This window comes from Leucoraja erinacea, chromosome 16 (assembly GCF_028641065.1).
Source record: "Leucoraja erinacea ecotype New England chromosome 16, Leri_hhj_1, whole genome shotgun sequence".
Classification (NCBI taxonomy): Eukaryota; Metazoa; Chordata; class Chondrichthyes; order Rajiformes; family Rajidae; genus Leucoraja; species Leucoraja erinaceus.
In genome coordinates this window covers 34111187-34126018 of record NC_073392.1, presented here as the reverse complement: position 1 = coordinate 34126018, position 14832 = coordinate 34111187, and the positions used below count along the sequence as shown (strand labels likewise).

Here is a 14832-nt window from a genome sequence, read left to right as displayed (position 1 = left end):
CTATGAGCGTCAATTTTTGCTAATGATCTCCGGTGTGGAGCCTTCCACTCCAAAGGCACTACATCGACTGTCCCCCTTATCTATTCCGATGCAGGTCTTCCCCAAATTACAGCAGAGTTCCGTTCCAGAGAACTCTTCGTAATCCAAACAGTTCACGTCAGAAATGCGGACATGCACTGAGATTCCACATGGTAGAAGATCCCCACACCAGCTCACAAAACAAGACAACCTTCAAAATGCTAGTCCGTATGTTGTGGGTTGTACAAAAGTAGGGCATCCGTTAACTGGGGAAGGTACCTGCAACCAAAACCCCCAAAAACTAAAATGTGTCCAACATGACCTTCCTTTCATAAATCCATTTGACTCTGTGCAGTTCTCTCAGTTCATCCTTAAACAAGTTGTGCCAATATTACCAATACCTTCGATTTTCATTGTTGGAAAGACTTGCTTGAAATTTTTCTTCTCTTGAGGTGCGAGGGAACGGACATAGGTTTTTGCCTGAGGAAATTCAAATAGGTCAATGGCCAAGCAAAACTTATGCTAAACGTTTGTTTAATGTCAAATGTAGCAATCAAATGGTAGGGGGGCTGAAGATTCAATTAAAATTATGCAACATTACTAATTTCTATTCCACATATATAAGTGATTAAGGACCTTAGTTCAGTGAGCATATCTAGACAGTGATCATGCAGTAGTAACTAGCAAGACTATAGGCTCAGTCTGTTCTGAGTTAGTCGATCGCAACTGTACAGATCCATCATAAGTTATTTTCAGGGAAGGGAAAATTAACTAAGGTTTACACTTACAGTGGCTTGCAAAAGTATTCATACCCCTTGAACTTTTCCACATTTTGTCACGTTACAACCACAAACTTAAATGTATTTTATTGGGATTTTATGTGATAGACCAACACAAAGTGGTGCATAATTGTGAAGTGGAAGGAAAATGATACACGTTATCAAATTTTTTTACAAATAAAAACTGAAAAGTGTGGCGTGCAATAGTATTCAGCCCCCTTTACTCTGATACCCCTAAATAAAACCCAGTGCAACCAATTGCTTTCAGAAGTCACCTAGTTAGTAAATAGAGTCCACTTGTGTGTAATCTAATCTCAGTATAAATACAGCTGTTCTGTGATAGCCTCAGAGGTTGGCATTGAGAATATGTACAGGTGCAATAAAAACAACTCCAACAGCAGCATTACAGGTTGAAATGGGGGAGATGCCTCTAGAGATGAGAAGGACACAGCTTTCATTGAATTACTGGATTAACCTACAGGGCCACAGTCAAGAACACCCAGTACAAGTTACTGTCAAACCATGCTGGGAAAAGGAGAGAAGGGAAACAAAAAGTTTTGGATGGACAGTGACACAGAGAGCAATACAAATTAACATAGCCCAATTAAATGTGGTTCCAACGGTTCCATTACCTTCAATTCCACCTTGGATACTTCCAGATGCAACAGTAGACTTTACAATATTAGAACAGAAAAACAAGGATAAACAGCATATGTATAATTCAGTCATCATACAGGAATACATTGACAGATACAGGTGCACAACCTTTTATCCGGTGTTCCAGAAACCGAAAAGCTCCGAAAACCGGCCATTTTTTCCGGATGTCGTCTGCGCACCAAAGCTCGCGTTTGGCGCCAAACCTGACCCAAAACGACCCACGGTCAACCCAGGTCTGTACTACTGTAGCGGCTGCCTCCTCCCTGGAGACCTGGAGACGCTTAAACATCTGTAAATCATTGCTTAAATGTTAGTCAGTTAGTTTGGAGGGCTTTTATGTGAAGGGGGGTGAAGGGGTAAACTTTAATTCTTAGTCCCCTACCTGGTCGGAGAGGCGGGGAGCGGTCAATGCCTTACCGGGTCGCTGTGCAGTAAGCTCCGCAGCGCTGTGGCCGGTCTGGCCGCGGGCGGCGCCAGTTGTAGCTCCGACCCCGGCAACTCTACCCCTGGCTGCGAGGCGCTCCAAATCCAGCGCGGCCCGCGGCCGGACGCCCCAGCTCCGCGAATGTCGGGAGTCGGCGGCGTCGCAGCGCTGGGATGCGGGCAATGCCAAGCTCCGGAGCGCTGTGGCCGCCGACACACAACATCGCGGAGCGTCGCTGGATTTGGAGCCGCGCAGCCAGGGGTAGAGTTGCTGGGGTCGGAGCTCCAACCGGCGCCGCCCGCGGCCGGACGGAGCCCCCAGCTCCGCGGCTCCAAATCCAGCGACGCTCCGCGAATGTTGGAAGAAGGCGGCCACAGCGCTCCGGAGCTTGCCGCACGGCGACCCGGTAAGGCATTGCCCGCACCCCGCTGGTATCCCAGCGCTGCGACCAAAGATCCTATAGCGGAGCTCCTCTAGGATCTTTGGCTGCGACGCCGCCGACTCCCGACATTCCCGGAGCTGGGACGTCCGGCCGCGGGCCGCGCTGGATTTGGAGCGCCTCGCAGCCAGGGGTAGAGTTGCCGGGGTCGGAGCTACAACTGGCGCCGCCCGCGGCCGGACGGAGCCCCCAGCTCCGCGAGGTTGGGAGTCGCCGACCAGGTAGGTAGGGGACTAAGAATTAAAGTTTCCCCCTTCACCCCTACACCACCACCACCACATAAAATCCCTCCAAACTAACTGACTAACATTTATGCAATGATTCTCCCGGTCTCCGGGGAGGAGGCAGCTGCTCCAGACTTTTCAAGCCGCCCGCGCTACCTACCTAATCTACGCTAAAAATCTTCCATTCTGAAATCCGAAAATGTCCGAAATCCGACAAGTGTCTGGTCCCAAGGCTTTCGGATAAAAGGTTGTGCACCTGTACTACAGTTTTGTCCAAATTTAGACAGATGCATCAAAAGATTCAGTAGATAAAGTAGGAGTAGCATTTATTGTACCAGAATTTCACATCAAAGTAGGGAAGAGGATCAATAATGAGGTCTCAATATACACAGGTGAAATGATTGCAATATTGTTAGCAGTACAGTGGGTCGAGGATACCAGGCCTTTAAGGACAGTTATTTGTTCAGATTCAAGTTTAGCAATAAAGAGTTTACAGCACAGCCATTCAGACAATAGACCAGACATTTTGATAGAAATACAACAAACACTATTCAGAATTCAAATGATGGGGCTTACAGTCATATTTTTATGGGTACCAGCACACATTGGCGTTAGAGGAAACGAAATGGCAGATAAGGTAGCAAAAGAGGTAACAAAAAGAAGTAAGATTGATTTAACTATTAACATAGGTAAAACTGAAATCAAAGACATTATTAAGCAAAGACTGAAGGAAAGATGGCAAAAGCAATGGGAGGAAGAGCGGAAAGGACGGTGGTTCTACAGAGTCCAGAGGAAAGTGGGAAAGATGAGATGTGCAGGAAAGAACAGAGAAGAGGAGACAGTGATTTCAAGAATTAGATTTGGACACACTGGTCTGAACAGTACACTTTTTGTAATGGGCAAGCATAATACAGGCAGATGTCAATACTGTGGGCAAGAGGAAACGATAGAGCATGTCATTGTACATTGTGAGAGGTATGAGGAGGAGAGAGAACGGATGAGTGAGCAGTTCAGAAAAGAAGGAGTACAATTTGATTTGGTAGATATTTTGCAAGGGAGTTCAAATAAGTGCTATCAAATCCTGATGCTTTTTCTTAGGGTAACCAATTTGTTCGGAAGGATATAGGTTATTAGAATATGTAATGGTGTTGTTTGATCCACACTCCATGCCAGTTGGTGGCGGTAATGCACCAAAAAAGTTGTTTGCCAACCGCCAAAAAACACTATATAGAAGAAGAAGAAGCCTCAGAGGTTTGTTAGAGAACATTAGTGAATAAACAGCATCATGAAGCCCAAGGAACACAGCAGACAGGTCAGGGATAAAGTTGTGGAGAAGTTTAAAGCAGGGTTAGGTTATAAAAAAAAATCCCAAGCTTTAAACATCTCACGGAGCACTGTTCAATCCAGCATCCGAAAATGGAAAGAGTATGGCACAACCGCAAACCTACCAAGACATGGCCGTCCACCTAAACTGACAGGCTGGGCAAGGAGAGCCTTTGATCAGAGAAGCAGCCAAAGGTTCCATGGTAACTCTGGAGGAGCTGCAGAGATCCACAGCTCAGGTGGGAGAATCTGTCCACAGGACAACTATTAGTCGTGCACTCCACAAATCGGGCCTTTAAGGAAGAGTGGCAAGAAGAAAGCCTTTGTTGAAAAAAAGCCATAAGAAGTCCCCTTTGCAGTTTGCCATAAGCCATGTGGGGGACACAGCAAACATGTGGAGGAAGGTGCTCTGGTCAGATGAGACCAAAATTGAAGTTTTTGGCCTAAATGCAAAACGCTATGTTTGGCGGAAAACTAACTGCACATCACCCTGAATAAACCATCCCCACTGTGAAACATGGTGGTGGCAGCATCACGCTGTGGGGATGCTTTTCTTCAGCAGGGACAGGGAAGCTGGTCAGAGTTGATGGGAAGATGGATGGAGCCAAATACAGGGCAATCTTGAAATAAAACCTGCAAAAGACTTGAGACTGGGGCGGAGGTTCACCTTCCAGCAGGACAACGACCCTAAACGTACAGCCAGAGCGACAATGGAATGGTTTAGATCAAAGCATATTCATGTGTTAGAATGGCCCAGTCAAAGTCCAGACCTAAATCCAATTGAGAATCTCTGGCAAGACTTGAAAATTGCTGTTCACAGACGCTCTCCATCCAATCTGACTGAGCTTGAGCTATTTTGCAAAGAAGAATGGGCAAAAATTTTAGTCTCTAGATGTGCAAAGCTGGTAGAGACATACCCCAAAAGACTTGCAGCTGTAATTGCAGCAAAAGGTGGTTCTACAAAGTATTGACTCAGGGGGGCTGAATACTTTTGCACGCCACACTTTTCAGTTTTTTTATTTGTAAAAAAATTTGAAAACCATGTATCATTTCCCTTCCACTTCACAATTATGCACCACTTTGTGTTGGCCTATCACATAAAATCCCAATAAAATACATTTACGTTTGTGGTTGTAACGTGACAAAATGTGGAAAAGTTCAAGGGGTATGAAAACTTTTGCAAGCCACTGTAAATACCTTTGGAGTTCATGTGGGTAATTGGTGTTTCATCAGTCAAAATTGGACACAAAAAGCTGAAGTAAGTCCAGTATTTGAGTTACTCCAGCATTTTATGTCTATCTTTGGTGCAGTTCCTTTTTATTACACCCTCAGCAGTCAAACTGTTTTGGCTTACACATAACTGTCCAGCAACAGCGCTGCCCTGAAACAAGCAATTAAGGCTTTCAGAAGGATGCTGATTAGCAAATGGCTTTGGAACATTCTCAAATAGCATTTGTACCAATAGTGGAAATATCATTCAAGACAGTTTCTCTTATTCTTTCAGTCTTCTGTGCAAGACTGGTATATAATATATTGTATTGTACTTGAATGCAGGGCGACTAGGACAGGTTGGGGGAGTGGGCAAATGCATGGCAGATGAAGTTTAATGCAGATAAATGTGAGGTTATCCACTTTGGTAACAAAAACAGGAAGGCAGATTACTATCTAAGCGGAGTCAAGTTGGGAAAAGGGGAAGTACAACGGGATCTGGGGGTCCTTGTTCATCAGTCTATGAAAGTAAGCATGCAGGCACAGCAGGCAGTGAAGAAAGCGAATGGCATGTTGGCCTTTATTACAAGAAGAATCAAATATAGGAGCAAAGAGGTCCTTCTGCAGTTGTATAGAGCCCTAGTGAGACCACACCTGGAGTATTGTGTGCAGTATTGGTCCCCTAATTTGAGGAAGGGCATTCTTGCTATTGAGGGAGTGCAGCGTAGGTTTACAAGGTTAATTCCCTGGATGGCAGGACTGTCAAATGCTGAGAGAATGGAACAGCTGGGCTTGTACACTCTGGAGTTTAGAAGGATGAGAGGTGATCTCATTGAAACATATAAGATTGTTAAGGGTTGGGACACGCTAGAGGCAGGAAACATGTTCCCGCTGTTGGGGGAGCCCAGAACCAGGGGCCACAGTTTAAGAATAAGGAGTAAGCCACAGCTCCTCTTGGGTAATTAATGGAACAATAGTAGAATTGCCACTTTACAGCACCAGAGACTGTTTGATCCTGACTACTCCCTGTGACCGCATGGGTTTTCTCCGAGTGCTCTGGTTTCCTTTCACTCTCCAAAGATGTATATGCAGGTTTGTAGATTAATTGGCTTCTGCAAATTGTCCCTAGTGTGTAGGATAGTGCTAGTATACGGGTGATCACTGGTCGGTGCGGACAGTGGGCCGAATGGCCTGTTTCTGTGCTGAATCTCTAAAGTTAAAGAAATAGCAACTTTTAAAGAGAAATTCACCCGTATTCTGCTCAATATATAAAATATAGTAAATACATACGTCTTTGTTCATGTTATCCACCAGGTATTTTGGTGGTGTTCCTGTTACATTCATGATCTTTTTCAGCTGGTCAAAATCTACACACAAAAGTTAAAGATTCCAACCCAAATTGTAATTGTCTTCATATTTACTTATATAAGAGACAACTATCCAAAATGCTGTATTACATATACTCTCATTTTCATTTTATTCCCTCAATAAATATTCATTTCAAAAGTAGGGAGCCTCATCTTTAAGAATTTATTTTCAAAACTACAATCAAACCTATCATCCTACTTCCATCCATCATGAGCGTTTTATTTACATCCAGGCTAAAGCTTTGATCCTTTTCTCTGTCCAATCCTTTTCTGGCAGCCCTCCCCTGTCCAATTTTGGACACCGCCAGTCACCAATGTATGGAACTCAAATACGAATGATAGGCACAGTGGATCAGGCAGCATCTTTGGAGAAGAAGGATGGTGATGTTTCAGGTCACGACCCTTCTTTAGACTCTGAAGAAAGGTCTCGATCCAAAAAGTCACCCATCCTTTTTCTCCAGAGATGCTGCCTGACCTGCTGAGTTACTCCGGCACTTTGTGTCAATCGTCAGTATAAACCAGCATCTTCAGTTCCTTTCTACTCTCAACCAGGAATTAGACTTCTTTCCAAATGTAATATTTTGGGAACATTATTAAGTCATACAGATATCAACTAAAGTATAAACTATGAACTGCCTACTCTGAGGACCCTGGACTTAGGACTTTTGTTTTGCACTAGTATTGTGTTTTTTTTTAATTTATGGCACATATTTTATTTATTGTGTTATCTATCAATACTGTGTTTTCAGACCTGTGATGCTGCTGCTTGTAAGAATTTAAATGTTCCCTTTTCAAGACATATCGGGACTTAAGGGCCTGTCCCACTGTACGAGGTAATTCAAGAGTTCTCCCGAGTTTCCCCCGATTCGAACTCGGAAAATTACTGTAATAGCCGTTCGTAGATACTCGGGGCTATCGTGGACATTTTTCACAGTGTTGAAAAAACGTCACGAGTTACCGCGTTTCCCGAGTACCTGCCGTTAGCATTACGAGCCGCTACGAGACATTCACAAGCTCCGATGTAGCCGCTACATACATTCTACATACTTACCACAAGTTTTAATTTTTTTTAAACTCGGGCGAGCTCTTGAATTACTTTGAACAGCGGGACAGGCCCTTTAACCACTACTGATTCTTAACAAATTAAGACATAAAGACCCTTCAAATCCACTTTCATAATAAAACGTATCCTCCACTTGTTTAATTTAATGGTTGAAAGATTATTCTGTAGATGTATAGTAAAGATCTGAATCAAGAAGTTGGTTCCAAACCAACATTAGAACAAAAAAAAGAGTAATTGGCAGAGGTTTTGATTCAGAATCAATTCAAGCTGTATGTATACTGCATGTATACACCAGATGTATGCTCTGCAATATAAAAATGTGCATGTCTACAACACCAAGGTTTGATATGTACGCATACTTTTTTTCATTTAACTGGAAACTGTTGTTTCTGTCTTTGCAGAGGAGGGTAATGTTTGGAAGGAGTTCCATCTGATCCCACTGCCAAGTAAAGCACAAACCCAGTTTTTGGTCCACCAAAGCCTGCCAGTAACGGTCTTCTGGTTGCTGACCATTTTAATTCCTCTGCCTATTCCCATGCTGACCCTTCTGTCCTGGGCCTCCTCCATTTCTCAGGGCGAGACCACACGCAAACCGGAGGAAAAGCACCTCATATTCCGCTTGGTTAACTTACAGCACAATAGTATGACCATTAAATTATCTACTTTTAGGCACTAACTTGGCCCCCGCCACTTCTGTGCCCCACCTGCACTCACACCTATTTCTCCCTCTCCCTCCACCTACATTCCTTCCACCGGCTACATTCCTTCCACCCGCTACACAATTCCCAACTCTTCAATCGCCTGTATCCACCTATCACTTGCCATGCTTTGACCTGTTCTTCCTCTCGTCTTGGTTTCTAACAACCCCCTCCTCATCATAATCAGTCTGAAGAAGGTTCCCGCTCTGAAATGTTACCTATTCATGGTCTCCAGAGATGCTGCCTGACCCCCTGCACTTTGTGTCTTTTTTTGTAAATCAGCATCTGCAGTTCCTTGTTTTGAACCTTGTTTCTGAATTGCGATAGCAAAAGACTGCAGATAGTGGATATCTGACATAAAAACACAAAATGCGGGTGATACTCATCAGGTCAGGAATATTTGACTAAAATACGCTGCATTCATATTTCAATTCAATCTCTGATGATCAAACCCTGAAAATGTCTCTCTTTTTTCTCCTTATGTGTTGACTATTTCTAGCATTTTATATTTTAATTTCTTGTTTTTGAAAATTGCATTCATACAATAATGGAATATATTTATTATCCTTAATATTTGTGCAGATATTTAATGCAAGGATACGGTCAAATCCAGGGAAGGTCACAGACCTGGTGACCATCTCAGCCAGTATACATCCCACCGACCAAATATCCACTGCACGCCAAGGTGAGAAAAGAAAGCAAGAATTAAACAAATTTATGACACGATCAGTGGTTTTGAAAAATAGTTAATTCCATTAAGATCTTTGAGATGCAGCCAAATGTCATTATCAATGATTCAATGGTGCTTTCATTGTCACATGTGCAAAGTGCTAACACCATGAAATTATTTATCTTACAAACAGTCCAGTAGAGTATTGCCATACCCCCGATCTTCGATTAGCAAGTGTACAGACATGGTCTACTGAACCTGCATGCAAGAGGCGCCATTATTATAATGTAACACTACATTTATTTTCCTTTGTCTCCCTTATCTGCTCCCCTCACCCAATACTTTGTCCCCAACCCTATTCTTTCCATTCCCTCATCACTTCCCCGAGTCTTAGAAAACAATATTTATATTCTATCATAATGTAATACCTAGAAAATAAACTATCAAAATAACTTAGATCAGATCACACCTGCAGAAAAACAAGTCAGTTAATTAAGGATTTAGATCCGAAAACTCATAGTGAGAGGGGTCTTCCGACATAAACGTTGAATCCGTATCTTCTCTCACTCTACGTTTTCCCTGGTTTGATTTCTCCGATTTAAGGTATTATAACATTTTGCTACTTTGTCCATAACTTTTCAGATTCTGAACCTCTGGCATTTTGGCCTTCATCAGCGAGAGCATTGAGTATAGATGTTAGGGATACATGTTGCAGTTGCATAAGACAATGGCGAGGCCACATTTAGAGGATTGGGTTCTGTTTTGGGCACCATGTTATCAGAAACATGTTGTCAAGGTGGAAAGTGTGCAAAGAAAATTTATGTGGATGTTGCCAGGACTCAAGGGCCTGTAGGGAGTGGTTGAGCAGGCTAGGACTATTCTTTGGAGTGCAGGACGATGAGGGGTGATCTTACAAAAAATCGTGAGGAGAATAGATCAGGTAAACACACAGAGACTCTTGCCCAGAGTATGGAAAATCGAGAACCAGTTGACATAGGTTTAAGGCAAGGGGGAAAGATTTAATAGGAACCTGATGAGTAACTTTTTTTACACAAAAGGTGGTGGGTGTATGGAATGAGCTGCCGGAGGAGGTGGTTGAGGCACAACTGTCACAACGTTTAAGAAATATTTAGACAGACAGGTACATGGATGGGACATATTGGTCAGTGTGGGCAGATTCCATGCTGTATAAATTGGCTTATTATCAACAATAATACCCCAAATTTCCAATTGCCCATTACTGATGTGTGAACATGGAGAGCAGCTCTTAATAGGCTTTTCAACCTCTGAGACATCTAATTTCACTATTATCTGTTTAAAACACATTCTCGGCAGATTTAAGTGCATAGTGTTCAAGAATGGCAGCACCAGAGGATTTGGTATTACTTCCCGTTCCTAACCAGGGTCACAGAGAGCCAAACATTGAAAGTTGGGAGCATTCCTCCAGAGCTGGAATGCTCTTAAATTCAGGTGAGGTTCAAAAGTATTGACAGGTGAGAGGGGCAAAGTTTAATAGGAACCCAAGGGCAACTTTTTCACAGAAAGGTTTGGAGATATATGGGACGATCTGCGAAGGTGGTAGTTGAGGCAGGTAGTATAACATCATTTAAAAGTCACTTGGACACGTACATAGAGAAGAAAGGTTTAGAGGGACCCAATAGGAACAGATGGGACTTGCTTAGATGGGGCATCTTGGTCGGCATGGATGAGTTGGACCGAAGGGCCAGTTTCCATGTGTGATTCGCACCTGAGTAACTGTAATGCATCCAGTTCAGGATAACCTCTGGGGGTCGGTACCAGCGAGTAATTACATAGCCTGTCATCTCCATCTCAGTGTGACGAGCTAACCCAAAGTCCAAAATCTGAAAAGAAAATGACTCAATAAATGCTGAGAGCTGACCACCTCAATCTTTTCAGCGCAAAGTAGGAATGTACAGACGCAGATCATTGTAATTCATCAAGGTTAAATTAGCAGTACATGTGAATTGTAAAGCAGTCCGCCATCTTGACTTGATGACCAGTCCGGTACCCGACAGGTTTAGTTTACTTTTTTAATACAAGTGATAGTAGCATTAGGCTATTCGGCCCATCAAGTCTACTCCACCATTCAATCATGGCTGATCTATCTTTCTCTCCTAACCCCATTCTTGTGCCTTCTCCCCATAACCTCTGACACCCGTACCAATCAAGAATCTATCTACTGTATCACTGCAATAAATATATCCACTGACTAGGCCTCCACAGCCTTCTGAGGAAAGATATCCACAGATTCACCACCCCGTGACTAAAGACATTTCTCCTCATCACCCTCCTAAATGAACGTCCTTTAATTCAGAAGCTCGTCCTAGACTCTCCCACTAGTGGAAACATCCTCTCCCCATCCACTCTATTCAAGCCTTTCATTATTCTGTACTTTTCAATGAGGTCCCCCCTCATTCTTCTAAACTCCAGTGAGTATAGGCCCAGTGCCATCAAATGCTCATCATATGTTTATAGTTTCATAGTTTAGAGATACAGGGTGGGCCCTTTGACCCACCGAGTGCCCGATGACCAGCAAACCCCGCATACTAACACTTTTCTGTACACATTAGGGATATTTTTTTACAATTTTACCGAAACCAATTAGCCGGCAAACCTGTACATCTTTGGAGTGTCGGAGGAAACCGAATGTCCCAGAGAAAACCCATGGAGGTCATAGGGAGAACGTACAAACTCTGTCCAGATAGCACCCATGGTCAGGATCGAACCTGGGTCTCTGGCGCAGTAAGGCAGCAACTCTACCGCCGAGCTACCATGCCACCTCAGGTGTTTGTCAACTATGGGTCATAGTATTGACTAAGATTATTCTGATCATTTATACTTTTTAAATGATTTTCATACTAAAATTGATTAATTGATCCCTGCTTCACCAAACCCTATCACTCCTACCTGTTATTTCTTCCCCTTCCCCCAAACACCTTTATACATTCTCTACTACAAAATATAGCTGCAGGGAGCTGAGGCACAATTGTTAGGGAAGGTTTCCTGTTTCTGGGCAAAACACATTATACAACAAGACATGGTCCAGGCCAATGTAATTCTTTCTCAAGCAAAACACAGGCTGAAGAAGGGCTCCTATTCAAAGCACAACCTATCCATCTCCTCCACAGATGCTGCCTGACCCCCTGCGTTGTGTTTTGCTGAAGATTGCATCAAATGCAGTTTTTTGTGCGCTATAAATTCTTTATCCTTCCCTATGTTTGTGTTTCTTTCCCTCATTCCCTCCTCTCCTCTCATTCTCTGTGACTGGTCTAGGTTGGCCAAATGCCACTTTACGAGCCAGCCAATGTTTCTAGAATAGCCGGCAATCAGTAGGGTTCGGACAATGAGACCTAATCACTAACTCTGACATTCAGGTTAGGATACATGAATACATTCACTGTACAACCCCATTTGTATCAAACATAGGCACAAAATGCTGGAGTAACTCAGCAGGATAGGTAGCATCTATGGCGGGAAGGAATGGGTGATGTTTTGGGTCGAGACCCTTCTTCGAATTGAGAGTCAGGCTAGATGGAGTCTAGAGATATGCAAGGGTAAGGTGTGAAAATGACAGATCAAAGCAGACAATTATAATGAAATGTAGAATGGTTTATTGTTAGCTGAAGGGAAGGTGATGAGGAGGCGTATAATCAGTAAAATTAATCAGGACAGTGCCTGTCCCACTGAATTACTCCAGCATTTTGTGTCTATCGTTGGTGTAAACCAGCATCTGCAGTTCCTTCCTACACATTTTCATCGTCACACAAGAGGCCAATCCAGCAAACCTGGGAATTTGACGGCATAACCAAAATATTGAATTGCTAGTCAGGGAATGTTATGATCAAACCATGGAATAGATTAAGCAGAAAAAAAATCAAAAAGTGCAGATGATGAAAATCATCTCATCGATATTAGGGCAGTACAGTGGTGCTGCGGTAGAGTTGCTGCCCTACAGCAGCGCCAGAGACTCGGGTTCGATCCTGACTATGGGTGCTGTCTGTATGGAGTTTGTACATTCTTCCTGTGGCTGTGTGAGTTTAATCCGGGTGTTCCGGTTTCATCCCACACTCCAAAGACGTACAGGTTTGTAGGTTAATTGGCTTCAGTAAAATTGTAAATTGTCTCTAGTGTGTAGGACAGTGTTGGTGTACGGGGTGACCACTGATTGGTGCGGACTCGGTGGGCCGAAGAGCCTATTCCGCACTGTATCTCTAAAGTCTCCTAAGTCTAAAATAAAAACAGAAAAAGCTGGAAAAACTCATCAGCAGGTCACACAATAACCATGGAAAGACAAACTATTTACATTTCAGATCTAGAGAGACAAGGAACAGCAGATGCTACAATCTTAGGCGAAACACAAATTGATGGAGTAACTCAGTGGGGTCAACCAACATCAGTGGAGGAAATGGAAAGACGAGACTCTTCTTCAGACTCAACCAGAATATTTCAAATCTGCAACCCTCATGAAGATAGAGAGAAAGAAAGAAATAAACAGGTTAGTTTATGTAGCAGAGGTGGAGTTGGCCAAGTGATGGAACGGAGGAATGGCTCCAATAGGGAATTGTTGGTGTAATTCAGATTGGGGATGATCACATCGAATGGCGGTGCTGGCTCGGAGGGCCGAAAGGTCTACTCCTGCACCTATTGTCTATATGTTGCTCATGTTGTATAGTCTTCTTGAGCACATATTGCCATCAGGTCCTATCTTTGTTCTACTTCTGTTTTGGTCGTGCTCGTGACATCTGTTCTTTGCTGCCAGAATTCCTACATCTTTCAACTTTATGTCATTTGTTCCTGATAAGTTGTTCAAAGAGAATGGTTACCATCACCGACCAGGCTCCCCATCATTGACTCCATCTCCCCATCATTGACTCCATCTCCCCATCATTGACCAGGCTCCCCATCATTGACTCCATCTCCACTCTTGCTTCCTTGCAAAAGTTGCCAACATAATCAATGGTTTGTCCCACTCCTGTTGGGCAGAAGGTACGAACACTTGAAACCATGGACCACTGGACTCTGGACTAGCTTCTTCTCCTCTGTGATCCAGCTTCTGAACGATCCTTCCATAATCTAGGGCACTTCGATTCACCTCTTCCCCATTGCGGACATTGGACTTTGTCTATGGAACAATGGGTGTCAGGAGTTATGGGAAGAAGGCAGGAGAATGGGGTTAAGAGGGAAAGATAGATCAGGCATGATTGAACGGTGGAGTAGACTTGATCGGCTGAATGGCTTAATTCTGCTCCTATCACATGAACTGATGCACAACGATGCTAAGAACTATATTCTGTACTCTGTACGTTCCCCTTTGGTCTACCTATCGTACTTGAGTTTGACTTGATCGCATTTATGTATAGTCTTATCAGATCTGGTTGGGCGGCATGGAAACAAAGCCTTTCACTGTACTTTGGTACGTGACAATAAACCTAAATCTTTAGTAGCAAAAGGGAATCGTCATCTTAGCAGTCTTGGCTTCAGCCACAAAAACAATGACTTCATTATCCGTGTGTCTATGTGTATAGTTTGTCCTTTGTGTAAATCTATCTGGAAGCAGATAATTATCTGAAACCCTCTTCCGGACATGTTCAAAGATGTTGAGCATTAGCGTCATGCAAATCTAAACAAGACATTAAGTTTAAGACGATCGAGAAAATGAATATAAGGTGCTGCCATTACAGCTAAAACAATGTTTCTTAATTAATATCTTCAAATGCATGTCTCGTTGTATAGTATACATTTATTCTTACCTTTAGTTCACAGTTCTGGTTCACTGCCAGATTACTTGGTTTAAGGTCCTGCACAAAGAGAAGAATCTACCTTTAGCAGCCTCTTGGCAAGCGCAGGTATTCAATATTTGGGAAGAAAAGATCATCTCCACTTGGCAAATAATTCAACTGAGTTACTGTACATGTTTTGATATTTGGATACATTTTTGAC

The 14832-nt window shown here is 43.2% G+C and overlaps 1 protein-coding gene across 1 annotated transcript in view; it reads right to left on the bottom strand.

Moving 5' to 3' along the window:
- The window catches only part of zgc:171775 (STKc_p38 domain-containing protein), a 42416-nt gene that overhangs the window by 7684 nt on the left and 19900 nt on the right, over positions 1-14832 (bottom strand). Inside the window, exons 6-10 of the mRNA XM_055648128.1 lie at positions 14643-14690; positions 10619-10733; positions 8803-8874; positions 6364-6440; positions 420-498 (exon numbers count right to left, since the gene is read on the bottom strand). Of these exons, the coding sequence (XP_055504103.1) occupies positions 420-498; positions 6364-6440; positions 8803-8874; positions 10619-10733; positions 14643-14690 (391 nt within the window). The remainder of the gene's footprint in view (positions 1-419; positions 499-6363; positions 6441-8802; positions 8875-10618; positions 10734-14642; positions 14691-14832) is intronic.